This window comes from Peromyscus californicus, unplaced genomic scaffold (genome assembly GCF_007827085.1).
Source record: "Peromyscus californicus insignis strain IS unplaced genomic scaffold, ASM782708v3 Scaffold_5__1_contigs__length_169319896, whole genome shotgun sequence".
NCBI lineage: Eukaryota > Metazoa > Chordata > Mammalia > Rodentia > Cricetidae > Peromyscus > Peromyscus californicus.
Genome location: NW_026294573.1, coordinates 55,435,453 through 55,463,379, shown reverse-complemented (window position 1 = coordinate 55,463,379; position 27,927 = coordinate 55,435,453). Strand labels below are relative to the sequence as shown.

The 27,927-nt window shown below is 39.6% G+C and overlaps 1 protein-coding gene across 2 annotated transcripts in view; it reads right to left on the bottom strand.

Moving 5' to 3' along the window:
- Positions 1-14,708: 14,708 nt before the first annotated feature.
- LOC128097604 (cytochrome P450 2J4-like) overlaps positions 14,709-27,927 on the bottom strand; it is a 41,864-nt gene continuing 28,645 nt past the window's right edge. Inside the window, exons 8-9 of one of the 2 annotated variants that reach the window (XM_052718207.1) lie at positions 26,772-26,910; positions 14,709-15,220 (exon numbers count right to left, since the gene is read on the bottom strand). In XM_052718207.1, the coding sequence (XP_052574167.1) occupies positions 15,042-15,220; positions 26,772-26,910 (318 nt within the window). In that variant the 3' untranslated portion in view covers positions 14,709-15,041. The remainder of the gene's footprint in view (positions 15,221-26,771; positions 26,911-27,927) is intronic. The other variant, XM_052718208.1, reaches the window with a different exon arrangement.

Genomic DNA, 27,927 nt, shown 5'->3' with positions numbered 1-27,927 from the left:
TTATGTAGCAGATGGGAACAGATATAGAGACCCACAGCCAGATGTTGTTGGTTGTTTTTGCTCTTTAGAGGAGCCCACCACCCAGCTCCCAAATAAATCACACATGGAGGTTTATTTTCAACTATAAATGCCAGGCCTTACCTTGGCTTCTTTCTTGCCAGATTTTCTTAACTTCAATTATCCCATCTACTATTGGTGAAATTATTAAGGCCACTCCACGTAGTTAAAAGGAGATTTATTTAATGGCGTAACTTACAAAGTAAGGGATAGGTAGGTCGCGGAGTCTGGGGAAGGTGTATCGCAGTCCAGCGGTGTTCTCTGGAGCTCTGCTTGGCCCACCTCCACTGTCCAGGGTCCCGGAACAGAGAGCAAGCGCTGGCCCATCCAGATCTTGGGTCTCCAAGTGCCTCCCTAGGCCCCACTTTGTAGGTGTGAGAGTTGCCAAAGTCTCAATGGGGGTTGGAACTTCCAGATCAAAGCTGGAATGGCTACCCACTAAAATCTACCTTTTGTCTCTGGACTGTTTCCTTTTCTTACTTTTACTTTGACTCCCTGGCTGGCTATGTGGCAGTCTGCCTGGCCCCTTGAGTCATTCTCTGGCTCCTTCTTCCTTTCTAGATTTCTACTTCTATTTATTCTTCTCTGCCTGCCAGCCCCACCTATCCTTTCTCCTGCCTCACTATTGACCATTCAGGTCTCTATTAGACCAACAGGTGTTTAGGCAAAGTAACACAGATTCACAGAATTATACAAATGCTCATAGAAGAAGGCAACACATCTTTGCATCATTAAACAAATGTTCCACATCTTAAACAAATGTAACATATCTTCAAATAATATTCTACAACAGATAGACATTACACACAGAGAGAAACACTGGAAGACACTGATCTAAATGAGATGTCTCCATTTCAAACACCTCCCCTCAGAGCTCAGAGAACCCCATAGATGAGGAGGCAGAGTAAGTGGGGAGAGAGAGGGGATGGAAGACACCAGAAGAAGGCACTCTAAATCAACGGAGCCAAGCTTGTAAGAACTCACAGAAACTGAAGCAGCAATCACAGGGTCTGCTTGGGTCTTCATCAGGTTCTCTGCATATACATTTTTTAATTTAGTATTTTAATGGGACCCCTGAGACTGTGAAGGAATAGGTCTCTGATTCTTGTTCCTACTCTTGGGACTTTTTTTCTTATGTTGGTTTGCTTTACCCGTCCTCAATGTGGAGGTTTTGGTTTTATAATATATTTTATTTTGTTATGTTTGATTGGTATCTCTTAGAAGCAGGAGAGACAGAAAAGGAGTGAATACAGGTGGCACAGGATATCGGGAGAAACTGAGAGTAGATGCTGGTGGAAACTGATATCAAAATATATTGAATGAGAAAAGAATCTATTTTCAATAAAAAAAAGGGCAGGGAGAAACCATTAGCAGACTTACCATATTTTTGGATACTGCCACATACCCAAACTTAATGAGATGAAAGAAAGGAGCATCTTCTTGTATGTGGAAATTACTGAGATTGAGAGATCCTCTTTGATACAAGATCTCATTCCTGAACCTTATACTTCTCTGATCATCTTGCCTTCAACAACACTCTTAAGGGTGGTTTAATCAGGGCTCCCATTTCCTTTTTGTGATTTCCTACCTATTGATCCCTTTATCCAATGACGGCTACAACCTCCTAGGATGAGTTAATATAGGATGCACTTGAGTACAAACATGTGTTCTCTAATTGCTCATAAATGAGACCCATGTACCGCTTTAGCTACATTTTTTGCTTTGGATTTTTTGACGGTGGGGACCATCTCACATCCTTTACATCTCTCTGTCTCTCTCTGTCTCTGTCTCTCTCTAAAAATATTTTTAGATATATTTACTTTATATATATGAGTGTTTTGTTGGCATGTATGTCTGTGTACCACATGCATGCATGGTGCACTCTGAGTTCAGAAGAGGGTAATGGGTCTGCTGAAATTAGAGATATGAATAGTTGTGAGCTTCCCTTCCGTGTGGGTCTTGGGAATTGAACCCGGGTTTGATTGCACCCTGAAGGCCTCTCTGCCAATGGAGCAATCCAAATTAACCCAAATTAGTGAAAGACCCATTTCATTGGTAAATTGTTCCTGGGTGTTCTCCTGACCCCTCAGACGGGAGACAGGGAGGAGAGACCAGAAGAACCACATGTCTGTTTTCTGAGATGCAGCTTATATACCCTGTGGGAGTGGTCTTAGCCTCTCTGGGGGAGGAGTTGTGTTTGGTGGGCTTTGAAGGAGCAGTTTTGGGGAGGAGCTGTGTGTTGTGGATATCGTTCTGCATAGATAAAACACTGATTGGCCAGTGGCCAGGCAGGAAGTATAGGCAGGACAAGGACAGAGGAGAATTCTGGGAAGTGGAAGGCTGAGTCAGAGAGACACTGCCAGCCGCAGCCATGACAAGCAGCATGTGAAGTTGCCGGTAAGCCACGAGCCACGTGGCAAGGTATAGATTTATAGAAATGGATTAATTTAAGCTGTAAGAACAGTTAGCAAGAAGCCTGCCATGGCCATACAGTTTGTAAGCAATATAAGTCTCTGTGTTTACTTGGTTGGGTCTGAGCAGCGGTGGGACTGGCAGGTGAGAGAGATTTGTCCTGACTGTGGGCCAGGCAGGAAAACTCTAGCTACAGCTGTGTTTGGCAGGATTTCAAGGGGCAGGTTTGAGGAAAGAGATGGGGGAGGAGGGTTGAGGTAGATCTTCCACCAGAACAAGCTGTGTTTGGCAGGTTTTGGAGGGGTGGATTTAGGGGAAGAGATAGGGGAGGGGAGTTGAGGTGGATCTTCCACCAGAACATTCTAGATCTTTGGGTAGAGGGATGCTAGGGTGTCAGAGGTTGAGGTGAATACCCACCTAAACAGGGTTGTCACCAAGAACAGATGCTCTAACCTGCTGAGCATCTTTCCAGGTTGAGCTATCTCTCCAGGCTCCCCTCTCATCTTTTTTGATCAACGGGGACATGAATCTCCTTCATTAGGTAAAATGGTTCCACGTATTGTGTAGACTCTTCAGAATGGCAAGCTTTATTGTAAAATATGTTTAAATCTGCAAGTGTGGTAGTGGTGGCTGATGTGTCTCTCTCCAGAATGCACTATACTGCCCTCCACTCTGTTTGAAGGATGAGAGCCCAGGCAAGCAAGGCCATCTACAGTAAAAGGCCATCTCAACAGGGCAACTCATAAACGATTAATACGGCCTGAAGGGGGCAGAACCCCAGGTGCCCTGTAGTAGGAGCAGGGCTGGCAGCAAAATAAAAGGTTTTTATGTGGGTTTTACCTGATAAAAAGCCAATTTGACAACTGGACTGAGCAGAACTACCATAGTGAATCACGCAATTGTGCACTAATTAAATGGCAAGTTACTGTTATCATTTGAGTGGTAAGAAGGTATATCAAGAACGAATGTATGAAATGATTACAAATTGTATTGTGTTGTAAAAAAATGATTACAAATCTGAGGAGCTCTCCCTAGGATCACAAAAAAAAAAAAAAAGAATTAACCCCAGGTGTTTGGAGTGAGGTTGTGAAGTTGTTTAGCATTTCCCTCCAAGATGATAAGGTCACTGCATTGCCAAAACAGAGCAGCTGTGGTCACCTGTTTGATATCTTTGATGAATGCAAACTATTGACATTGCCTCATAGAGAGATAGGAAAGGTTCATGAAGTTGGTAAAGCCCCTTGCAGAGGTTACATAGTTGGTAGACAGTTGCTATGTGGTGGGATGGCGAGGAGACTGTTCATTTGTTCAGCTGCCTGAGAATCAGCAGGGAACTTTTTGGTGAATGCTGCCCTTGATTCATACATGCTCTCGTAAGTGACTCCAAGAGATTTATTGGTTCATCAACCTGAGTACGTTGTCTGTGGCCTATTGGTACCCTCTGAGTCTGAGCTGAGTAGACTTAGTTTCTTACGGCTTCCCATAAACTTCATGAGACTGGCATATTAGGAATAACATGGTTGGGTTTAGAATCAATGAGAAGGCAGAACAGAAAGGCAATAAAAAGACAGGACACAGGAAGGAGGTCTCTCTCTAAAGAGGAAGGACATAAGTTAGAGGTAAAATAAGGTGGTCTTAGCTCTTGGCTACTGGTCGATCTCTGGGATTTTAACTCTTTATTTGGTTCTGTGTTTCTTATTTAATAAGACCATTTAGTATTACATCTACAGTGTTCAGGTCAAGTTGAGCCTCTCTAAGTTATTCCATATCGTGTAAAACAGTGGTTTTTCAGAATGCACTTTACCTTGAGAGATTGCTTTTCACAAGCAGATTTTGACTCAGTTTTGAGGATGATTGTGTACCTTGGTGGACACATTTATGGTACCATTTTTCCAGTATGATGGAAGAAGCACAGACTGATGAATAACATTGCTGGTTGTAGAAAAAATGCCAGGCTACACATTTCTGAGAGTGATCTGGGACTGTAAGGGCATATGGACATATTACAATCTTATCAAGGTAACAAGATCCCCAAACTTATTGGACACACCAGATGAAGGAAAGGATATAACTCCAGTACCTAGACACCATAAAGAGGTAGGCACCAGCACTACAGGGTGATAGCCTCGTTGACCCATTGTGGTAATGGGAGTCTTGAGATGGCCCTAAAACTGAAAGAAGACAAAACAAGAAATAGCCATGTGGGCTGGTCAATGTCCAGCCCAGATGCTGGTGCAAGCTGACATGTACTGTCATGAATGAAGACTGACCATGTGTCTCTCTTGAAGCTCCCTGCCTTCTTTTTCCTCTCTCATTATAGCTGTCAGTGTCTTGTACTTTAAAATATTCAATCACAGTGTATATAGCAATATACAGGAGAAGAAAACCAAAGCTGTATAAAACATTCAATCTTGTGTATTATTTTAAACTAAGTCTCTATTTTTCTATCATTAAAACTCAGGAGCCAGACACTGGGATGAAAACCTGTTGGCTCAGAGAGGCAGAGAAAGCATCCAGCTGCTTCCTTCTCAGCTGATATTCCAGAAGGAGCACATTCTCCTATGCTATCTCAAACCAAAAAACTGCCAAACTGAATGTCCCTCTCTGCTACTTCCTGTGCTATCTCTATCCATCTTCCTGACTCCCTCTTACTTTCTCTGGTTATTTTCTGTCTCCTAGTTGCTTGCTCCACTTCTTGACCTGTGGAAATTTGCTTTTATTTAATCCTGTTTATAATAAGTGGAAAGCTCTTGGATTAAAGGTGTGTGCTAGGGCTGAGCCACACCACAACTACAAACAGGTTTTTTTTTTTTCCTGTAAATAACACAATCTCAGGGTTCACAGTGTGATCAAATATCCTATAACATTTCACCCTTTTTGAATCAAAAAAAGGAAAGGTTTTAACTCTAACACCATAAAACTATTTACAGCAATGAAGGTATTTCTGTAGAAAGCTTTCTTCCAAGCTTTCTACAATGTCCAGCTTGGTTGTACTTGGCAATCTTATGATTAAGTATTTTTAGTTCAAATTTTTGTAAAATGTTCATTTAGATCTCATATGATAAGATTTCTGAGATGTCTGTTGGAGGTGGGAGGTACCACTTGGCCTATTTACTTTTTTCTTGGGACATTTTCTCTTGATAATTTGTCCCCCCCCCCCTTTTTTTTTTCTTCTCGGATGTTTCACTTGTCAGGTCTCTGGATCCCTTAGTTGAATGCTTTTATTATCCTAGAGAGATTAAACCAAATGTCCCATCTTAGTTCTAGGGGTGTGGGGGTTCCTTTCTTGGCAGGTTATAACTTTTCCGGGGCAACATGATTTTGTCAAGAATTATCTTTCAGTTAAAATTATTCTGAAATTTTGAAACTAAATATATCTTAGTATGTGTGGATAAATGTACCTATATTCCCCTTTCTCTTTATATATAAATTCAAGGTCTAAGTATATTTATTTTAGAACATGAAGGACATTCACTTTGAATTTCAGCCTGCCTTTTGCAGGTGGCTTATAAATTTAAATCATTGTAGTTCTTATGTGCCTGCCTCTGCCTCCTAAGTATTGTCATTAAAGGTGTGTGCCTCACAAGTACTGAGATTAAAGTTGAGAACCACAAACTGGCTATGGATTCCTTATAATAGTTATTCACATAGGGCTGTCCTGGTTTAATTTGGTTTTCCATTTCCCCTTATTTTTTAGTGTTGGGGGAAACTTTTAAGTTTTTCAAAGGTGTAATCTAAGGTTCTTGCTGATTTATTCTGCATTTGTTCCCTGAAAAGTTTTAATATTCTAGTCTTAATTAAAAATGATGCTAATTTGTCCACCATTTCATTATTTTCACATGTTTTGTATGTCTTGCCTATATGAGCTAAATAAAATTTGTTGTTTTTGCTAAGTTTTGCTTTGTTTTGCCATTTCCATTCATGCCTCCCATGACCACATATCTTTGTCATTATCTGCTAGTTGGTGATTTTACATTTTGGTGGACAGATAGCTATACTATTGAAAATGCACCATGAATTAGAGAAGATAGAGATTTTTTGTTTGCTATACTATTTGTTTTATAGCCACTCGTGTTGCACTGGTTTTGTGGTTCCTTCCTCAGTATTGGCCAGTCCATCCCCTGGTCTGTAAGCTGCCACTTTCCATTAATTTTCTTTCCATCAGTGATTGATGAACCATCAGTAAACCTTGCATTAGTAAAATGTTTTGAGCATTCTGTTGGTCCTCACAGTTCAATAGGTAACTCTTTTGAGGGAGGTATGAACGGTTTAGGGATGGGGATTATAGGAAAGTGAGCTATCTCTTCAGTGTGGGAAGGTACAGACCCCTTTGCTACCACATCCTAGTCACAAAGATTTCAAATAAGTACCTATTCCACTATACTATCTTTCCTTCCATAGCTAAGCCTGTGAAGGACTCTGCCTTTTAATAGATTCAATACTTTATACTAAGGGTTCCCTTTTTTACCACAGTGTGGTTTGAAATGACTGAGTAGAAAGTTCTTCATGCCTTGGAAAGTATCCAGATTTGTTTCTCAAAGGGAAGATATTCATTCTCTGTATATGGAAAGCATTTGCTATAGAAGCCAACAGGCAAATGTCGATGGACTCCTTTTTGCTTTATAAGGAGTCCCCAGTGGCCAATTTACCAACAAATATGATATCCATAATATGGGTATTGTCTGGTTCAATATTGATCAGGATTGCATGCACAGAAAAGAGCTTGCTGGCAGTCCAAAAAGCTGCTCTTTGTTCCTGTCCTCATTGGAAATTAGCTGCCTTTTTAGTAACCCTGTAGAGGATTTTTATTAAAAAAAAGTCTGTAGATATGATATGTGATTTCTGTAGTGTGCAAACATAACAATTAGGAGCTGTATCTGAGTTTTGTCCCTGGGAGTTGGGAATTAAGGCCTGTGACACCATCAATTTATTCACTGTACCTCTAGAATTTAGAAAACAACTAATTTACAGAGATCTGTCTGACTCTCCTGGGATTAAACATATGGGCTAACACCACCGTGCTCAAATATTTTATATTAGCTGCAAATCACTCCAACTCTACAAATTTAGAAAACAAGTTTGAACTGTAGTAAACCTTTGACTTTACTTAAAACATTTTACATACTTAACTATGTTTTTTATACCAAACAACAAAATGACTCTTTTATTTAAGAAAACTAAAAAGCTGATGTTGATGATGGTATGTGGCAATCTATACTCTAACATTCTAACATAGAATTAGACATGTGGTTTAAGAAAACCTACTTTTCATTTCATGCCAGAAAGGCAAGTGTGCCTTTGGTAAATTATCATTCAAAAATATTATTATTTTATTTTTAATTTTTCATGTCTAATTAAATGAAAGGCATTTGCTAATCTTTATAAGTTAGTTTGAACTGAATGACCAAGCAATTTGATGAACTATCACCTCTCTTTTTTTAGGATGTCTGTCCTGTTTCAATCTAATCTAATAAAGCACTGTGTAATCTATCTATAGGAGTCTTTATTACCCTTTTTGTTTATTAAGCACATCTTTGAAAGAGGAGATCTTTCTATAACTGCTTGTCCTGTAGGATTTTGTGGTTTACCTGTAATATGCCATAACTTGTAATATGCAAAAAAGTCTGTATCATTTTACTAGTGACATATGCTGTAGCATTGTCAGTCTTAATTTGTACATGTATCTCCATAGTAGCCATGACTTCTAATATATGTGTTATTACACAATCAGCCTTTTCAAAACTTAAAGTAGTTGCACATTGAAATCCTGAATATGTATCTATGGTATGGTGCATATACTTTAATTTTCCAAACTCTGCAAAATGAAACACACCCATTTGCCAAATTTCATTTATTTATGTACCTTTTGGGTTACTTCCTGCAGACAATGGAGTTTGGTTATACAAAAGACAAGTAGGACATTTCCTTATAATTTCCTTGGCTTTTTGCCAAGGGATAGAAAAAAATCTTTCTTCAAACCTTTACAATGAAAATAGTATTGCTTACAGAATTCTGAGGCATTTATCATATGTACTACTAATAGACGATCAATTTCATCATTGCCTTGTACTAAAGGGGCTGGTAGACCATTATGGGATCTGGTATGTATTATATACAAAGGATGATATCTATTTCTGGTTACTTGTTGTAGTTGAATAAATAACAAAGCTAATTCTGAAATATCTGGAATAAGTTCAGTGGTTTCAATATATAAAACAACACTTTCTGCATATTGAGAGTCAGTAATCATATTATGAGATTCATGAAAATCTAATTATACCATAAAAATGGCATACAGCTCTGATTTTTGAATGGAGTCACAGGGCTTTGAGCCAATTTATTATTTTTCTTGACTTATATCCTACCTTTCCTGATTTTTAAGCGTCGGTATAGGATGTAGAGGCTCCAGAAATTGGTGTCCCTTTTAGTATATGAGGAGGAATCCAATTAGTCTTTCCATAAACTGAAGTCTCTTGCTTTTGGAATATTTATTAATTGCTCCCCCAAAACTACTGGAAGCTCCTTACCAGCATGTTCATTTTCTGTCCATAAAGAGGCATTTTCAGCATTGGTAAAAGATATCAAAATTTCTTCTAGGTCTATTCCTGTGAATTGACAAAGTCTCATTATTCCTTTAAGAGTCAATTCAGAAAACTTCTACACTGGACTTTAATTTTTTAAATCTGTTTGTATGGTAAAAATATCCATTATAAGGTGTTATTTTCTCTCTGCATAAGAATTCCTGTAGGAAGAGTAGTAGAAGGTAAAGTAAGTAAAATTAATCAAGCTCTGGATCCATGCAATCCACATCTGCATCCTTTAATTTCTTTTCTACCAGATCCAAATCTCTCTCAGCCTTAGCTGATAATTTTCTTGAACTATTCAAGTCCTTTCTACCTTGTAGGTTTGAAATAAATTACTTAGCTCTTGAGTGTTAAACCAGTTGTGAGATATAGCCAGTTAATATCTCCCAGCAAAATTTGAAAATCACTAAGAGTTTGTAAATGATCTCTCCTGATTTGGACTTTCTGTGGTTGGTTTTCTGTAAAGATATCTTGTAGCCTAGATAATTTATAGAATCTCATCTTAATTTTTTTCAGGAGCAATATGTAATCCATAGCAAGGCAAAATTCTCTTTACTTCACCAAAAACTTTTTCTATCATATTTGCATTTGAATTAGCCAGTAAGATATCCATATAATGATAGATTTTATATTGAGGAAGTGTTTACAAATTATTTCTAATGACTATAGTGAAAAAATATTGATATAAGAAAGATAAGGCTGTTTAGAATTTGGAATAAATTTCCAGTGATACCTTTTAACAAGTTGAACATTATTATGAGTAGATATTGTGAAGACAAATTTTTCATTATCCTGTTCTTATAAAGGTATAGTAAAAGAGCAGACTTTTAGATCAACCACTATAATAGACCATCACTTAGGTTATAAAGAAAGCAAGGGAATTACAGGCTGTAAATAGCCTATGGCTGAATCACCTCATTTATGGCTCTTAAATCTGTTAACATTCTCGCTTTTCCAGATTTCTTTTTAATGACAAAAATAGGAGAATTCCAAGGACAGGTCAATTCTTCAATATGTTGAGCATTAAGCTAGTCCTGTATCAGCTGTTCTAGTGACTGTAATTTTTCTGATGTCAAAGCCATCTTCTACCCACACAGTTGTGTTAGTTAACCATTTTAAAAGTAGGGTAGTTGGTACCTTTGAAAGACCAACAGCTGTTGTCTTGTACAGCTGTTGTACAGCCTAAATAGTCTGTGAAGGTTATTAATAATACATTTTAGTAGTTTTTTATAGAGCATTCTGTATTTTATGGTTTGTTTCTGAGATTAGAGAAATTTTAATCTGTGTTTTCCTTTGCTGAAACAAATTGTGTCCCCATAAATTCATGGCTATGTTAGGAAGGAAGAAAGAAAGAAAGAAAGATGGGCTATCTATATTTTCTATCTGTTTTTCTGCCCAATACACTTGACCCATCTTGTACTTTCTTTTACCTGATGAAGTTCTAATCATTAAAAGGTGAATATTTACCTCCTGAAGAGGTTAATTCTGGATGCCAAGATTTTGGTGAATTTACTATTACATATGCCCCTGTGTGTAATAAATCTGCAATTTCAATGCCATTTATTTGTATATTTAGCTTTGGTGTTTGATCATTTATAGCTGATTGACAAAATACTTGTTTTCTGGTCTCTTCTGAATTTTTTTTTGTTTTATCTACTGAAGCTGTTCTATCATCCATAGAAGTATGGTTTTTAAAAGCAGGTATTAAGTCTTTTAATTGCTCTGTGAATGGGTTTCTCTAATGTTGACAGGGAATAATTTAATCAAATTTGATATCAGGGCCTTTAGGAGGCCCCTAGGGTTTTTCCTGATGGCAAAGGGTTACTTTGCCTGTTCATTGTTGATCTGAATTTATTAGGCCAATGACAGCCTTTGCCACACCTTCTGCATACTGCAGAAGGCTGAAGCATTCTGCTGAGAATATCTCTAGAAAAACCATTGTTTATAGGAATGCCTTGATAAAAATCCCTTTTCAAATGACCTTGCTTCCCTCAATTAAAATATCTGACATTTTGATTTTTTTTATAAGTTTTAGAAATCAGTTATCCTTTCAGAGTAGCATCACAAATGAAACACGCAATATCAATCATATTTCTGATCCTTTCATCTATTGGTGTTGATGTTGACTTTAATTGCCTATTAATTTGCATTCTCAATTAGCATTTTAAAAAGCCAAAGATTCAATTAATATTTGTCTGACTTCTGGATCTGATATTATTCTATTAATAGCTGAAGTAAATCTTTGTATAAAAATCAGTGAAGCCTTCTTTTGGGCCTTATATAATTTTATTAAGTGACTCAGACCTCTTTCCTGTTATCAGCCTCATCCCAAGCATTTAACAATGCTAAATGACATAACATCATGGTATGATCATCAACTTCAAGCTCCCTTTATAATTCAGCATATTGACCTTCACCTAGGAACTGCTCTTGGGAAATATAAATACCTCTAGCCCAATTTTGTTTTTCTATGGCTCTAGCTTCATCTTTCTTTCTTTCCTACTTCCTTTTTTTTTTTTTTTTTTGGTTTTTTCGAGACAGGGTTTCTCTGTGTAGTTTTGGTGCCTATCCTGGATCTTGCTCTGTAGACCAGGCTGGTCTCGAACTCACAGAGATCCACCTGGCTCTGCCTCCTGAATGCTGTGTTTAAAGGTGTGCACCACTGCCACCTGGCCTAGCTTAGTCTTTCAACCATCTCTGCCATTGTAATGAGGACCAGTTTCCAATATTACTGTTGACAAATCTTTCCAGTCTTGGGGGTAATTCTGTTGTGAGTCATAAATGAATTAAATACCTGCTTCACATAGAGTGAATGCATACCATATGAAAGAACCAATTCCTTAAACTCTTCAAATGTAATATTTCTATAGGATTCCATTTCACTTCTGCATAACTCTGGGTGTGCTTATCCTTGCTGGTAGTTCTTGTATAGTAAATGGGTATATGGTGATTGGTTTTCTAACAACCTTGGACCTTCAGTTCTATCATGAGGTGGTATGGTAGGTTCTTGTCTAAATTTCTGTTTCTGATTTTCTTCTTATTTTCATTTATAAGTCTTTCTAAGGAGTGTGTCTGACCAATCCACTTTTCATATCCATACAAAAAAATCCACTATGGCTATTAAGGAGAAAATATGAATTAACAGACTGATAGTAATTGTAAGCAATATTACAATTACTCAGTAAAGTCATTTATCTTTTCATTTTCTGCTTCTATTTTCAAGCCATCTAAATTAGCATTATATAGGGTCCTAATGTTCTGTATTATAATATTTCCCATCCTTAATGAGGGAAAGAGTTTTTTAAAAAATATTACTTAAATCTCTCTTTGAGGACTTCCCAAGTGTCTTCACAGATTTGATGATTTCATGATTTCTCTGTCTGTGTGGTCATGCCACCTGTTAGAGTGCCATATGTTTTTTTTTTTTTTTTAACTAAGTCTCTATGGTTCTATTTTAACAATAAAAAATTGGGAGTCAGATGCTAGAGTGAAAACTTGTTAGCTCAGAGAGGCAGAGAAAGCATGCAGGTGCTTCCTCCTCTGCCATTTTCCCAGACCAAGTACTTTCTCCTAAACCATCTCAAACCAAAAAGACCACCAAACTAATGTCCCTCCCTACTACTTCCTGTGCATCTCTCTAATCATCTTCCTGACTCACTCTTATTCTCTCTAATTACTTCCTATCAACAGGTTGCTTGCTCTGCCTCTTGACCTATGGAATTTTGTTTTTATTTAATCTAGTTACAATATTAAAAAAGCTCTTAGATTAAAGGTATGTGCTAAGGCTGAGCCACACTACAACTTGACACAGGTTATTCCAGTAAATAACACAGTCTCAGGTTTCACAGTGTGATCAAATATCCTGCAATACTTGTGATGTTGGGGTGGGGTCAGTATTTATGGACTAACTTCCTCTGGGCCTTCTTGTATGTATATAATAAAACTGCTTCAAAGTCAGGTTGTGTTGATGGCTCATTCATTTAATCCCAGAACTTGGAAGGCAGAGGAAGGACTATCTCTGAGGTTATGGCCAGTCTGGTCTATACAGTGAGTTCCAAGATAGCCAGGGCTACACAGAGAAATCCTGTTGGGGGGAGGAACAACCACCCAACTGCTTCCTGATACATAGCTTGGATGTCTCTTAAGAGGGTTTCCTCCAGGACTGTCATTTGATCCTCTGGTTTTTGTGTCATAAACCAACAGACACATGACTTCTAATTGTTACAGGGGATTTAGCCTGGCTCAGGTACTTGGAGACAGAAAATCATTTCTGAAAGTTCTTGGAAATCAACACAAGGCACTCCAAGACCAACTTCTCAGAACAAAGGAGATTCATTTGCTACTAAGGAACAAAGGGCATGTGTGGTGATATTTTATTTGTGCTGAAATGTGGTGATATTTTATTTGTATGTTAATAAATAAAGCATGCTTGGAGATCAAGGGGAAAAAGACCAGCCATTTTTATGTAAACACAGAAGTCAGGCAGTGGTAGCACACACCCTTAATCTGATCACATGGCAGGCAGGGTCTCTGTGTGTTTAAGGACACACTAGGGAACAGCCAAGCATGGTAACATGAGCCTTTAATCCCAGTATCAACCATAGAGACCTGGAGGTCTGTACAGACAGGCAGGGACAAGGAAGTGAGGTAGTTGGGCTAAGAGCCAATGAGAGGGCACAACAGCAAGGCAATAAAAACATGGGTAGACAGGAAGTAACTCTCTTGGGAAGCTATGGTGGTGTGGTGAGTTAAGGTTAGCTGGTGGCTCTCACTATTTCCCTGATCTCTAAGGCTTTCATTCCTATATTATTTCTGTGTTTTTTATTTAATAAGACTGTTTAGAAATTCATCTACAGGCATGGAATAAGAGACAAAGACAAGAGAAAGGGGAACATGGATAAGAGGAAAGCAACAAGTGGAAGGGAGGAGGGATATTTGCCTCAGAATGACACAAGACTGCCTCAGGATAGAAAGGAGACAGACATGGCCCATAGTCAAATGGGAATTCATAAACAAAAAGTGGGAAACCAAGTTTTAGGATGAGTTGTTTTGTTTTGTTTGGGCATGATAATTAGGGAGGTCAAAAGGGGGCTTTTGGTTGTTGGACTTCAATACTTTTAGAGTTGGACCTTGTTGGACAGCCTCAGGGGGAGAAAGTAGCCATATAACATAACAGATCTTGGTGGCTAGCTTTAAGAGTTTAATCTAACAGTTTAGCAAGGCAGAGGGAATGAAGGAAGAGTAAGTCCTGCCTGAGTCATGTTTGCCATAATAGGGTCTACTAGAGCTCTTCAATAATCATATGCCTTCCAAGCCTGATTCCAGGTTTGCTTATGTGTGACCAGGAATTACCTAGCCTGAGATTCAAGGTCATGGTCAAACTACCACTTACAAAAGGAAACTGATTTGACACCACTTTCTTTGCCTGCCTGTGCCTAGGGAAATATCGCTGTTCTGCTGGTTTCCAGGACTACTTGGAGATAGAACTACAGGTTAGGGACACATCTGTCATTTAGAAGAGTCTTCATGGCCTCTTCCTATGGATGTAGCCAGAAACTCAGCTCTGATCCTTATTCTTTCTTTGCACCACTTTAAACCAACATTTCAATGGGCCAGAAACAAATGCATATCTAGGAAAGGAGGAAGGAGGCAAACTGAAGGCACACATCTTGAGATGTGAATTATGATGCACTTAGCATTTTTAATTCATTAATTCATTTTCAATGAATTGTCTTTAAGGGAGGAGTCATCATTCTCCTTGCAACTTTTATATAAAAAGACATGCCATTGAGCTCATAAATGATTTGCCCACCACCAAATTAGGGATCAACAGTCCAGTAATTTGATTCACGTTTTTAGTCCAATTCCTTGAATATTTCTTGAATTACCTTCATTCTCTGACATTGTTCTCCTCTCATGTGAGCAAGGTCCAGCAGCGTCAGGGCATACACCATTTCTACCTGTACTCTTCTTTTTCCTTCTCCAGCATCACAGCCTAGGGACCGCACAGATGCGGTAGCTGACAGGGGAAAGGGTGAGGCTCATTCTGAACTTCAGGCTCAGCTTCTCATTGACTGGAGGCTTGAAGGTAAACTTTTGCATGAGAGCAGTGAAGAAAATGAATAGCTCATACCTAGCCAATTGTTCTCCCAGGCAAGCTCTCTTTCCTGCAGGACAAAAGCAGAAGGTGAGTCACTTCCTCAGCTGACTTTGGAGCATCAAGGTACAGGTGTCCCCAACTTCCTACTGTAAATGCCAAGCTGATCCTGAACTATGTGTCCATTGGATTATGTCTAATATCCTCCTGATTTGGCCATTAGAACCCAATACCAGCTGTTATTTCCTTATCTTTGGCATAGCTATATATCTCAGATTTGTGTTTTCATTTTGCCAACCCAAGAAATTGCCATCATCCCAGGTATCCTGGTTCTATTTATTGAATAATGATATGTAGAAAATATGACCTTGGCAAGAGACATTCTCACAACTCTGGAAGCCATTGCTCTGGATCATCTCACACCATAAACACATGCACAAGGTGTATTTATCTAAGTGTGTGTATAGACACATGTATTTGTGTCTACATCCATTTCTGTACCTGTCAACTCCTCAGTCACTCTGTTGGATATCTGTGTTGACATGGGTGATTGTTGATGATCTAGAACATCCCTAGCATGCCAGTGTTCATCATATGAACATCGTCACCATGCATTTGAACAGTACTTCAGATTTCTAGTCCCTAAACCATGTTTCTGTGGATGTGTTCATTCATATGTCTGCTCATCATGTGTACACATGTTTGCATATGTGTATGGATGCCAGAGGACAACCATGGGTGTTCATCCTCAAATGCTATAACCCTCATCTATTTAAATAGGTTCTTAATTGTCTTGCAACTTGGCAAGTAGGTCTGGCTACTGAGTCTCAAGAGACACTGCATTCAACTGCTAGGATTATAAGCACATGACACCATGCTCCAAAATTTTATGTGACTTCTGGTGATCACATTATTTTATATACTTCCAAGGCAAGTGCTTTACAAAGTGAGATGTCTTCTCTGCCATGTCTCCAGTGCTTTTTTGAAAATAATACATTTTTTTTTTTGGTTTTTCGAGACAGGGTTTCTCTGTGTAGCTTTGTGCCTCTCCTGGAACTCACTTGGTAGCCCAGGCTGGCCTCAAACTCACAGAGATCCGCCTGGCTCTGCCTCCCAAGTGCTGGGATTAAAGGCGTGCGCCACCACCGCCCGGCTGAAAATAATACATTTTTGACTGAACAAAGTTTTAAAAACATCAGGAAAAAGAAATGTATAAAGACTATAACAAAATGGCTAGAATAGCATTCAGGCAAAACTAAGATTAAAATTTGGACATATTTTCCAATGTCTTCTTGGTGTTTCTAACAAGGACATGGTAGCAGGAATGATAGTATGCCTCATTCTCTGCAGGCTAATGTTTAAAAAGCTGTATTGGACTTCAAAGACATTAAACACTGTAGAATTATCTGATGTATGCGTATTTCCACTTTGTTACCTGCCTAACACAGTTTGTTGAGGAAATAAAATGAAAGCAGACCTGAAAAGGTATATAGTAAACATAAATGTGTTATGATGATGATGTCATTATGCTATAATAATAACACAGTAACATCTGTGTTATTTCCTTTATTTCTGTTCTCCTCATGCACCTCCTGTTGTCTGTCATGAATAACATGGCTAACAACTCATTAAATTCCGGACCAGAGCCCCCAGCTCCCATCGGCCCAGCCTGGAGCTCCCATACGGACCAGAGATATCCCCTGCCTCCACACCCATCTGCCTGAGACCCCCCTCCCCTTCCTGAGAATTGGAGACCAGCCCCCAGCTCCCATCTGGCCCAGAGCTCCCATCTGCACCAGAGGTGAGTGTCTGGGGTCATACCCAGGGAGGCCTGCCCTTAGGTCCCATCCCTGGGCACCAGCCATTCCCAGGGAAGACCTGCCCAACTTGGCCCTAGTTTCTGGCCATCGGGTGGGGGCCCCGCGGGAAGGTTCTCCTTCTCCACGACCCCGATGTAGTGGGTAGCCATTCCAGCTGTGACCTGGAAGTTCCAACCCCCATTGAGGCTTCGGTAGTGGTAATGGTCACGCCTACAAGGCGGGGCTGAGAGAGGATGATGAATAAGGCAGGACTGAGAGAGGATGCTGAAGACCCAAGATCCGGATGGGCAGGCTCTCTTAGCCCCGCCTTGTAGGCATGACAATTACTGAAGCCTCAATGGAGGTTTGAACTTCCAGGTCAAAGCTGGAATGGCTACCCACTACACACCCCCCCAGCAGACCCTGAAATCTACATGCCCTGTCCCCACACCCATCTGCCCGGAGAACCCCGCCACTTCCTGAGACTTGATGACCAGCCCCCAACTCCCATCTGGCCCAGAGCTCCCATCTGGCCCAGAGAGCTCTCATCAGGCCCAGAGAGCTCCCATCTAGCCCAGAGAGCTCCCACCTGGCCCAGAGAAAGAGAGAGCTCTCATTGGACAAAGAGCCATCATTGGACCAAGAGTAAACTCAGGAGAAAGGGAACCTGCCAGCCCTGATTAGACCAAGAGAGGCTTCCTGAAATGCCGAATCTGTCAGCTTGGTCTAGACCAAGAGTGCTGATAAGACCAAGAACGTATCCACGAGGAGATGGGCAGACGTCAAGGCAGAAGTACATACAACAACATAAAGAACAATTCAGCATCACCAGAGCCTAGCCCTCCTCCAACAATAAGACCTGAACATCACAAAATGGAAGAAGCAGAAGAAAGCAACCGTAAGCACAACATCATGAAGATGCTAGAAGCTTTTAAAGAAGAAATAAAAAATGAAATGGAGGAAAAGAAAAACAAAAAAGTGGAGGAAATCAATAAAGAAGATGAAAAGTCAAACAAAAAAAATGGGAAGAACGCTATAAAAAACTAGAGGAAAAGACAAATAAAGCAGAAGAAAACAATAAATCCCTGAAAGAAAATCATGAAAAAGCAATGAATCAGATGAGGGAAACAGTCCAAGACCTGAAAAGGGATTAGAAAAAATGAAGAAGACACAAACAAAGGGAATGCTGGAAATAGAAAATCTGAGTAAATGAACAGGAAACACAGATGCAAGCATAACCAACAGAATACAAGAAGAGATAGAAGAGAGGATCTCTGGTGTAGAGGATACAGAAGAGGAAATGGATTCATCAGTCAAAGAAAATACCAATGCCAAAAATATTGTAACACAAAATGTCCAAGAAATCTGGAACACCATGAAAAGACCAAAAGGATAGAGGAAGGAGAAGAATACCAACTCAAAGGCACAGAAATTATTTTCAACAAGATCTTAGAAGAAAACTTTCCCAACTTAAAGAAGGAAATGCCTATGAAGATACAAGAAGTCTATAGAACACAAAACAGACTAGACCCCCCCAAAAGTCCCCTCACCACATAATAATTAAACAACTAAACGTACAGAATAAAGAAAGAATATTAAGAGCAGCAAAGAAAAAAGGCCAAGAGACTTATAAAGGCAAACCCATCAGAATAACACCCGATTTCTCAAGGGAGACTTTGAAAGCCAGAAGGACCTGGACAGATGCAATGCAGACATTAAGAGACCATGGATGCCAGCCTACACTAATATACCCAGCAAGACTTTCAATCATCATAGATGGAGTGAACAAGACATTCCAAGACAAAGCCAGATTTAAACAATACTTATCCTCAAACCCAGCCCTACAGAAAGCACTAGATGGAAAATTCAAACCCAAGGCAGTCAGATACACCCCTGAAAACACAGGCAACAGATAACACCACAGCAGTAAACCCCAAAGAAGAGAAGTACACACACACTACCACCAAAAAATAATAGGAATGAACAATCACTGGTCATTAATATCCCTTAATATCAATGGACTTAATTCACCTATAAAAAGACACAGGCTAACAGAATGGATACAAAAGCAGGACCCATCATTCTGCTTCATACAAGAAACACACCTCAAATTCAAAGATAGACACTACCTAAGAATAAAAGGTTGGGAAAAGACTTTCCAATCAAATGGTCTTAAGAAGCAAGCACCCCATGGAACCTTCTCTAAAATCGACCACATACTTGGCCACAAAGCAAATCTCAACAACTTCCTGCATTTTATCAGACCACCATAATTTAAAGCTAGATTTAAACAACAAAAACCACAAAAAGCCTACAATTTCATGGAAACTGAATAATGTTCAACTGAATTACCAATGGGTTAAGGAAGAAATAAAGAAAGAAATTAAAGACTTCCTAGAGATGAATGAAAATGAATATACCACATACCCAAACTTATGGGACACTATGAAAGCAGTGCTAAGAGGGAAATTCATAGCACTAAATGCCCACATGAAGAAGTTGGAGAAATCTCACACTAGTGACTTAATACACACCTGAAATCTCTAGAACAAGAAGAAGCAAAGTCACCCAGGAGGAATAGACAGCAGGAAATAATCAAATTGAGAGCTGAAATCAATAAAATAGAAACAAAGAGAACAATACAAAAAATTAATGAAACAAAGAGTTGGTTCTTTGAGAAAATCCACAAGATAGACAAGCCCTTATCCAAACTAACCAAAAGACAGAGAGAGAGAGCATCCAAATTAACAAAATCAGAAATGAAAAGGGAGACATAACAACTAACACCAAGGAAATCCAGAAAATCATCAGGTCATACTCAAAAAAACTCTACTCCACAAAACTGGAAAATCTAAAGAAATGGATATTTTTCTTGATAGGTACCACATACCTAAGTTAAATCAAGACCAGATTAAACTATTTAAGTAGTCCAATAACCCCTAAGGAAATAGAATCAGTCTTTAAAGATCTCCCAACCAAAAAAAGCCCAGGACCAGATGGTTTCAACACAGAATTCCACCAGATCTTCAAAGAAGAGTTAATACCAATTTTTCCACACAATAGAAACAGAAGGAACATTACCAAACTCCTTCTATGAGGCTCTAATTAACCTGATTCCCAAGCCAAATAAAGATACAACAAAGAAAGAGAACTACAGACCGATCTCCCTCATGAACATTGATGCAAAAATACTCAATAAAATACTGGCAAACAGATTCCAAGAACACATCAAAACAATTATCCACCATGATCAAGTAGGCTTCACCCCAGGGATGCAAGGGTGGTTCAACATATGAAAGCCTGTCAATGTAATACACCATATAAACAAACTGAAAAAAAAAACACATGATCATCTCACTAGATGCTGAAAAGGCATCTGACAAAATCCAACACCCCTTCATGATAAAGGTCCTGGAGAGATCAGGAATACAGGGAACATACCTAAACATAATAAAGGCAATTTACAGCAAGCCAACAGCCAACATCAAGTTAAATGGAGAGAAACTCAAAGCAATTCCACTAAAATCAGGAACGAGGCAAGGCTGTCCGCTCTCCCCATACTTATTCAATATAGTACTTGAAGTTCTAGCTAGAGCAATAAGACTACATAAGGAGATTAAGGGGATACAAATTGGAAAGGAAGAAGTCAAGCTTTCCCTATTTGCAGATGACATGATAGTATACATGAGTGCCCCCAAAATTCTACCAAGGATTTCTTACAGCTTATAAACACCTTCAGCAACATAGCAGGATACAAGATCAACTCAAAAAAATCAGTAGCCCTTCTATATACAATTGACAAACAGGCTGAGAAGGAAATCAGAGATACATCACCCTTTACAATAGCCACAAATGATATAAAATACCTTGGGGTAACTCTAACTACTCAAGTGAAGGACCTATATCACAAGAACTTTAAGTCCCTGAAAAAACAAATTGAAGAAGATGTCAGAAAATGGAAAGATCTCCCATGCTCATGGATAGGTAGGATTAACATAGTAAAAAATGGCAATCTTACCAAAAGCAATCTACAGATTCAATGCAATCCCCATCAGAATACCAACACAATTCTTCACAGACCTGAAAAGAACAATACTCAACTTCATATGGAAAAACAAAAAACCTAGGATAGCCAAAAGAATCCTGTACAATAAAACAACCTCTGGAGGCATCACGATCCCTGACCTCAAGCTCTATTATAGAGCTATAGTAATAAAAACAGCTTGGTACTGGCATAAAAACTGACATGTAGACCAATGGAATCGAATTGAAAACCCTGATATTAATCTGCATACCTATGAACATATAATTTTTGACAAAGAAGCCAAAAGTGTACAATGGAAAGAAGAAAGCATCTTCAACAAATGGTGCTGGCATAACTGGATGTCAACATGTAGAAGGCTGCAAATAGATCCATATCTGTCACTGTGCACAAAACTTAAGTCCAAGTGAATCAAAGACCTCAACATAAATCTGGTTACACTGAACCTGATAGAAGAGAAAGTAGGAAGTAGTCTTGAATGCATTGGCACAGGAGATCACTTTCTAAATATAACACCAGTAGCTTAGACACTGAGTGAAATAATCCATCAATGGGACCTCTTGAAACTGAAAAGCTTTTGTAGAGCAAAGGACATGGTGAACAAGACAAAGCGACAGCCTACAGAATGGGAAAAGATCTTCACCAACCTCACATCTGACAGAGGGCTGATATTCACAATATATAAAGATCTCAAGAAATTAGACATCAAAATGCCCAACATTCCAATTAAGAAATGGGCTATAGAGCTAAACAGAGAATTCTCAACAGAGGAAACTCAAATGGCTGAAAGACACTTAAGGAATGCTCAACATCCCTAATCATCAGGGAAATGCAAATCAAAATGACTCTGAGATACCACTTTATACCCATCAGAATGGCGAAGATCAAAAACACTGAAGACAGCTTATGCTGGAGAGGATGTGGAGCAAGGGGAACTCTCCTCCACTGTTGGTGTGAATGCAAGCTTGTACAGCCACTTTGGAAATCAATATGGCGCTTTCTTAGAAAATTGGGAATCAATCTCCCCCAAGACCCAGCTATAGCACTCTTGGGTATATACTCAAGGAATGCTCAATCATACCACAAGGGCACATGCTCAGCTGGATAGGACTGGGACCTATCCTTAGTGCATGAGCTGGCTGTTTGGAACCTGGGGCCTATGCTGGAACACTTTTCTCAGCTTGGGTGAAGGGAGGAGAGGACTAGACCTGCCTTGATTGAATCTACCAGGCTGAGCTAAATCCCCAGGGGAGTCCTTGCCCTGGAGGAAATGGGAATAGGGGGTGGGCTGGGGGGAGGGTGGGGGAGGGGCTGGAGGAAGGAGGACAGGGGAATCTGTGGCTGATATGTAAAATTAAATTAAATTATAAAATAAATTTTAAAAATGTTCCCAAGATTCTCCTGTAAGAATCTATAAATCATTATATGCAAAGTTAGGATACAGGGTTAATGACCTAACCTGTCTACTACCCCTTCTGTTACTGTGACTAAGCCACTCCTTGTTATGAACCATAGCCTTCCTAATTTGTCACCTGTGGTAGATTGAATGTAATTGGCCTCCATTAGCTCGTAGAGAATTGCACTACTGAGCAGTGTGGTTTTGTTGTAGTGGGTAGTACAGACTTGTTGGAGGAAGTATGCCACTGTGGAGGTGGACTTAGAGGTTTCATATATTTTCAAGCTACCCCCAGTATCTCAGGCCTGCTGCAGGATGTCTTTCTGTATGCTGTGGATATGTGTATCTCCCATTGGATAATAAATGAAGCTGTTTTGGCCAATGGCCAGAAAGCTTACAGCCAGGCAGGAAATCCAAGCAGAGATGCAGGGAGAAGTGCAGAGTTGAAAGAGACCTGTGCCCAACACAAAAGTAGCAATAGGATGCCAGCAGACTGGTAATGTCATGGCCATGTGGCAACATATAGATGAATAGGAATGGGTTAATTTAAGATGAATGAGTTACTTAGCATAAAACATGCCATAGGCCATACAGTTTGTAATTAATTTAAGCCTGTGAGTGATTATTTTGTAAACAGCTGGGGGACCTTAGGACCGGGCAGGATATAGGAAAACGTCCTTCTACACAGACCTCTTCCTGTTGCCTATGGGTCATGATGTAAGAACCCTCAGCTCCTTCTGTATCACCATGTCTGTTTGCATGATACCTTGCTTCCCACCATAGCAACAATGGACTAAACCTCTGAAATGCAGGTGATCCACCCCAATTAAATGTTTTACTTTATGATAGTAGGTTTGATCGTGGTGTCTCTTCACAGCAATAGAAACCCTAACTAAGACAGTAATTATATGAAACAGTCTCTTCCCTCCCTCTATGCAAGGCTTGGGGTGTGTGAATTAGTTGTTCAACATGGAGCATATTATTAAAATCTTGGCCTATATGATGAGTAATCTTGATTACTGTGATGGTAGGACTGGAATGTCCCCCATAAGGTCATAAATTTGAATAGTTATTCACAAGACAGTGAAACTCTTTTGAGAAGAGTTAGGTGGTATGGCCTTATTGGAGGTGTGCCACTGGAAGGGGGTTTGAAATTTCAAAAACCACACCAGGCTTAATCTCTCTCTCTCTCTCTCTCTCTCTCTCTCTCTCTCTCTCTCTCTCTCTCTCCATCTCTGTCTCTCTCTCTCTCTGTGCATATCTCTCTCTCTCAGTCCCTGTCTGTCTGTCTGTCTCTGTCCCTCTGTCTTTCTGCCTATGGATCAGGATGTAAAACTCTCAGGTATTGCTCCAGTGCCATGCCTGTCTGCTTCTTGCCATAAAGATCATGGACTAATTCTCTGAAACTGTAAGCAAGCTCTCAATTAAATGCTTTATTTTATAAGAGTCACCTTGCTCATGAAGTGTCTTCACAACAAAGAACAGTAACCAAGTCAGTGACAATCTTGACTGAGAGATGACTAGAAAATCAAGGTCTGTCTGTGAGGTCATTTCAGAGATGATTGGCATGTGGGTCATTGAAGTGAGAAGAAAGATCTCTCCTGAGCTGAGCTGATAGCATCCAGTTGGCTGGCATTTGCCACTTGGCAAGCCTGACTCTTCCTGATGTGACTGTGTTGCTGTGTTGCTGTGACTGTGTTGCTCATGACAATCACATTCCAGCTCTCTCCAACTCTGCAGAGACTTTTGGTTACTCAGGCACAGACTGCAGCACAGGTCCTTCTTATCTCCAGGCTTTCATGTTTTTTGGAATGGGAAGCCACTAGTTACCCACTTCTCTTCCTCTCCAACTTGCCAGAGGCCATTTTGTCATCATGTACCTGTGACTGTGTAAATAAAACTAGTAATGTTAATATATACTGTTGGAAGAGTCTGTCCAAAGATAATCCTGACCAATGTGGGTATTAGAACTCACACTTGAGAAGAAAGAAATTGTTTTTCTGTTTTTCCTTTTCCTACCCTCTCTCTTTAGTTATTTCTTTCTACTAAGGGTCCGGTTTACTGTGGGAAGTTCCACCCTCAAGCACATGGTCATGGGTGAGATTACAAAGCAGGCTGATTCAGTCATAGAAACAAGCATATAAGCCTATCCCCTTCACATCTTGTTCTTCACTTTCTATTTTCAGGTTCCTCTCTTGGTATTCTTCAGACTATGATCTGAAAGTATAAGCTTCATAAATTATTTCCTCCTTAAGTTACATTTGGTCATGGTTTTTATCACAGAAACAGACAGCAAACTAAGACAGAGAATTTCAATGACTGAAGAAGACTGGAATTTTGGACAAATTCTTAAGATAACACTTTCCTATCGTCCCCCATAATCCACCCTGGGGAGTACAGATTTCTCATAATATCAGTAAAGAATGCATTTCAAGGATGCACTGTCAGAGCTCATATCTGGTCTCTCTTTAGAGACTATAGACACTCATCTGGGAGACTTGAATGATATGACAACATTCACACAGGCTTTGAAACTTGAATATATGTAGTTTAGTTATTTTCATTGTTGACCAGGACTTCATCTACAGGCTTGGTTGCCAACTGTGGCACTATTAGGAAGTGTTGGAAAATTAAGTAGGTATGTGCCTAGCAGAGGTCATTTGCGCCATGCCCTGATGGGATATCTGCAATCTCATAGTATCTTTCCCTTGCATCTTCCCCACCATGAGATGGCTGTGTTCTTCAGCCACGTATTGCTAACAAATGTATCTTCATCCTAAGAAGTTGTTCATTCAGATATTGTTTCAGTGAGGGAAAGCTAACAAACATAGCCTGGTCTAAAGGTCACTTTGACTCTTTCCCTTAAAAAAAAAAGCAAAAAATTACCTATTGTGTGAAATAAGAGGGTCAACCTAGGCTATAATCAAAGATCTTCAGTACCCGGGCACCAGCTGCAAATTTTAAAAAACTCTCTTATTTAACATTATATAATATTTGTTTCAATATATTAGTAGTAATTAATACTAATTATATTAATATATATCAAGCTGTCAATTTGTTGACCTAAAAGGGGTGGACATAAATTAGGAGAACATGTGAAATTATAAATTAGTTTTGCATATTCTATGATAACATATAAATAACAATTGTATATCTTGGTTATCTTTTCCAAGAGAAGAGAAACTGCATAATATAACAGCTCCAGAGATGTTGTCTTTAGGAAGTTCTAGAAATGCTGTAGTTAAGCAGCTACATGCCAAAGATAGGACTGTGGTAGAAAATCCAGACTGGTGCTTTGTCAACCCAGGGGGCTTTTCAGGTTTACCTCTTCTGGTCCTCATTGGGCATCTCCAGGTAACTGAATTTCATGCACCGCCACCAGAAAGAAATGCTGAAAGCAGAACATCCAACTGCTCTCTTGCCTTGATTTCTTGTTATATTCACTGGGACTTCACAACTACTCCAAAGTCTGTAGGACTTTCCTCCCCTTGAACTGGAATGGTTTAATGATTTTTATAGGTCACCAGAAATTATGGGGTGACAGTCCCAGCATGCATCTTACCAGGCCTGTGTTCTACTGCTCTGTTTCTCGGGATCTTAAGCAATACCATATGAAAACCCAGGATACCAGATATGGCAGGTTAACCAAGATTAGCTAAGCCAATGATCTGACCTGGAAACCTCTGAGGATAATATACTCTTTGGTAATAATTCAGTTTGGGATAGTTGTTATTCAGCAAGATTCTAACTAATAAATAGACCTTGAATTCAGGGAATCCTAAAGCAGAAGGGTCTATAACTGGGGAGGTCAGCTGCCATGCATATGTAATAGAGAACGAACTGAAATAGGACTGAAAACTTAAGCCTGATCTGCTCTGCCAGTTCCTTGGGCAAATGGTCTTGAATAAGAAAAAGCTCTCCTCTTAATTGGAGTTTGCTTATCACATTAAATAGACATTAATACCCTGTTCCTATTTGATTACTAGCAGATATATCACCTTTGTGATGTCAGGTAATTTGTCTGCTAATGAACCCTCTAATTAAGAGAGAGCAATACAATCCTCAGTAGCAAAACACCAGTGTGTTTCTGTGTGTTCCTGTTTTTATTAGATAGCTGGTGTGGATATGAGGATATTTTAAATGTGATGATACATGAAGCATTTGTGGCACCACAATTTCCATCACAGGCAAGGAGAGCTTGAGAGGTAGGGGTGGTCTGAAGAGTGCCAGGTCCAGAGAACACTGGGCTCCAAAACAATCAACTTGGAGATGCACTGATTGAGGCCATATGGGGATATTCAAATTAGAGTGGAAATCTATAGCGAGAAGAGGAGAGAAGGGATGAGGTAGGATTCTGACCTGTTTCTTCCCCATTACCACTCACCTATTGAGAACGGCAGAAAAGATTCTCTCTTCTTAAACTGTCCATTCTCCAAAAAGTGCTCTGGATTGAAGGTGTCTGGAGTGGCCCACTCTTTGGGGTCCCTGTGCAGAGCAGTCAAATTGGTCAGGATCATGGTCCCCTAAAGAAGATAACAAAGAGTCAAGACTTGATGTGTGGAACAGACCCAGACAAGCGATGGGGGTTCCCAAGCTCCCATTACTCTTTACACCCTCAGCTCCTCTAAAAATCCTATCTTTAGTCTAGATCAATTATGGATTGTGTGTCCTTAGGATATTACAGTGTTATTAGTCTGCTCTTTATTACAAAACACAAGTCTGTGGAAAGAGGTCAGCATTTGCCTAGGGAGACAACATGTCACCATCCTCGGGAACATAACTGGACATGGGGTGAACAACCATCAACCCAGCTCTTTCCTACAGTGAGGACCATGGAAAGTCTGCAAAAGAAATGATGACTCTTCCATTGTTGCTTTTCTAATCGTAACCCTCAATATGGAGACCTGTGAACTCAGTCCCTCAGCGTGGTTAGGAACACATCAAAGAAGCAGAGTAAGCAAGCCAGGTCCAACAGGCTCCCTGGCAGGGTCCCTGAACTCCCCAGAGTCTGGCTAAAGGCTCACTGACTCATCCTCCCCATCAGTGATCTGATCCATTCTATCAATCTCTTTTGTTTTGTCATGTCAATTACTACTTCTCACTGCTACCTTAGTGTCTCTTTGATCCATGTCTCCTCCTCCACAGTTGACAATGCCAACTATGCCATGAATACAACTTAACACACCACACTCCCACCTCTCATAATTTTCATTACTACTCTGCAGTATGCTTCCATCAGTCTTAGTATTAAGAGGTATTATTTAATTCTCTAGGATGAGTTTCCCTCATTGCCTGTTCTGCCATGGGCTGGTATTTATTTTCTCAAATATGACAGTTTTACATTCCTTCCAGTTCCCTGTAATCATTGTTTCTTTTGTTATGAGCAATCCTCCTCCTCAAATATTGTCTAAGTGAAGTCAAGCACTTTTCATTCTCAGGGCTAGCATCTTTTTCTTTAGAACCTCTGTTGTTGCTTCCCATACTCTGCTCCTCACTCCAGTCTATCTGCCTGTAGGAAGAACCCAGGGGTTTCCCCTGTG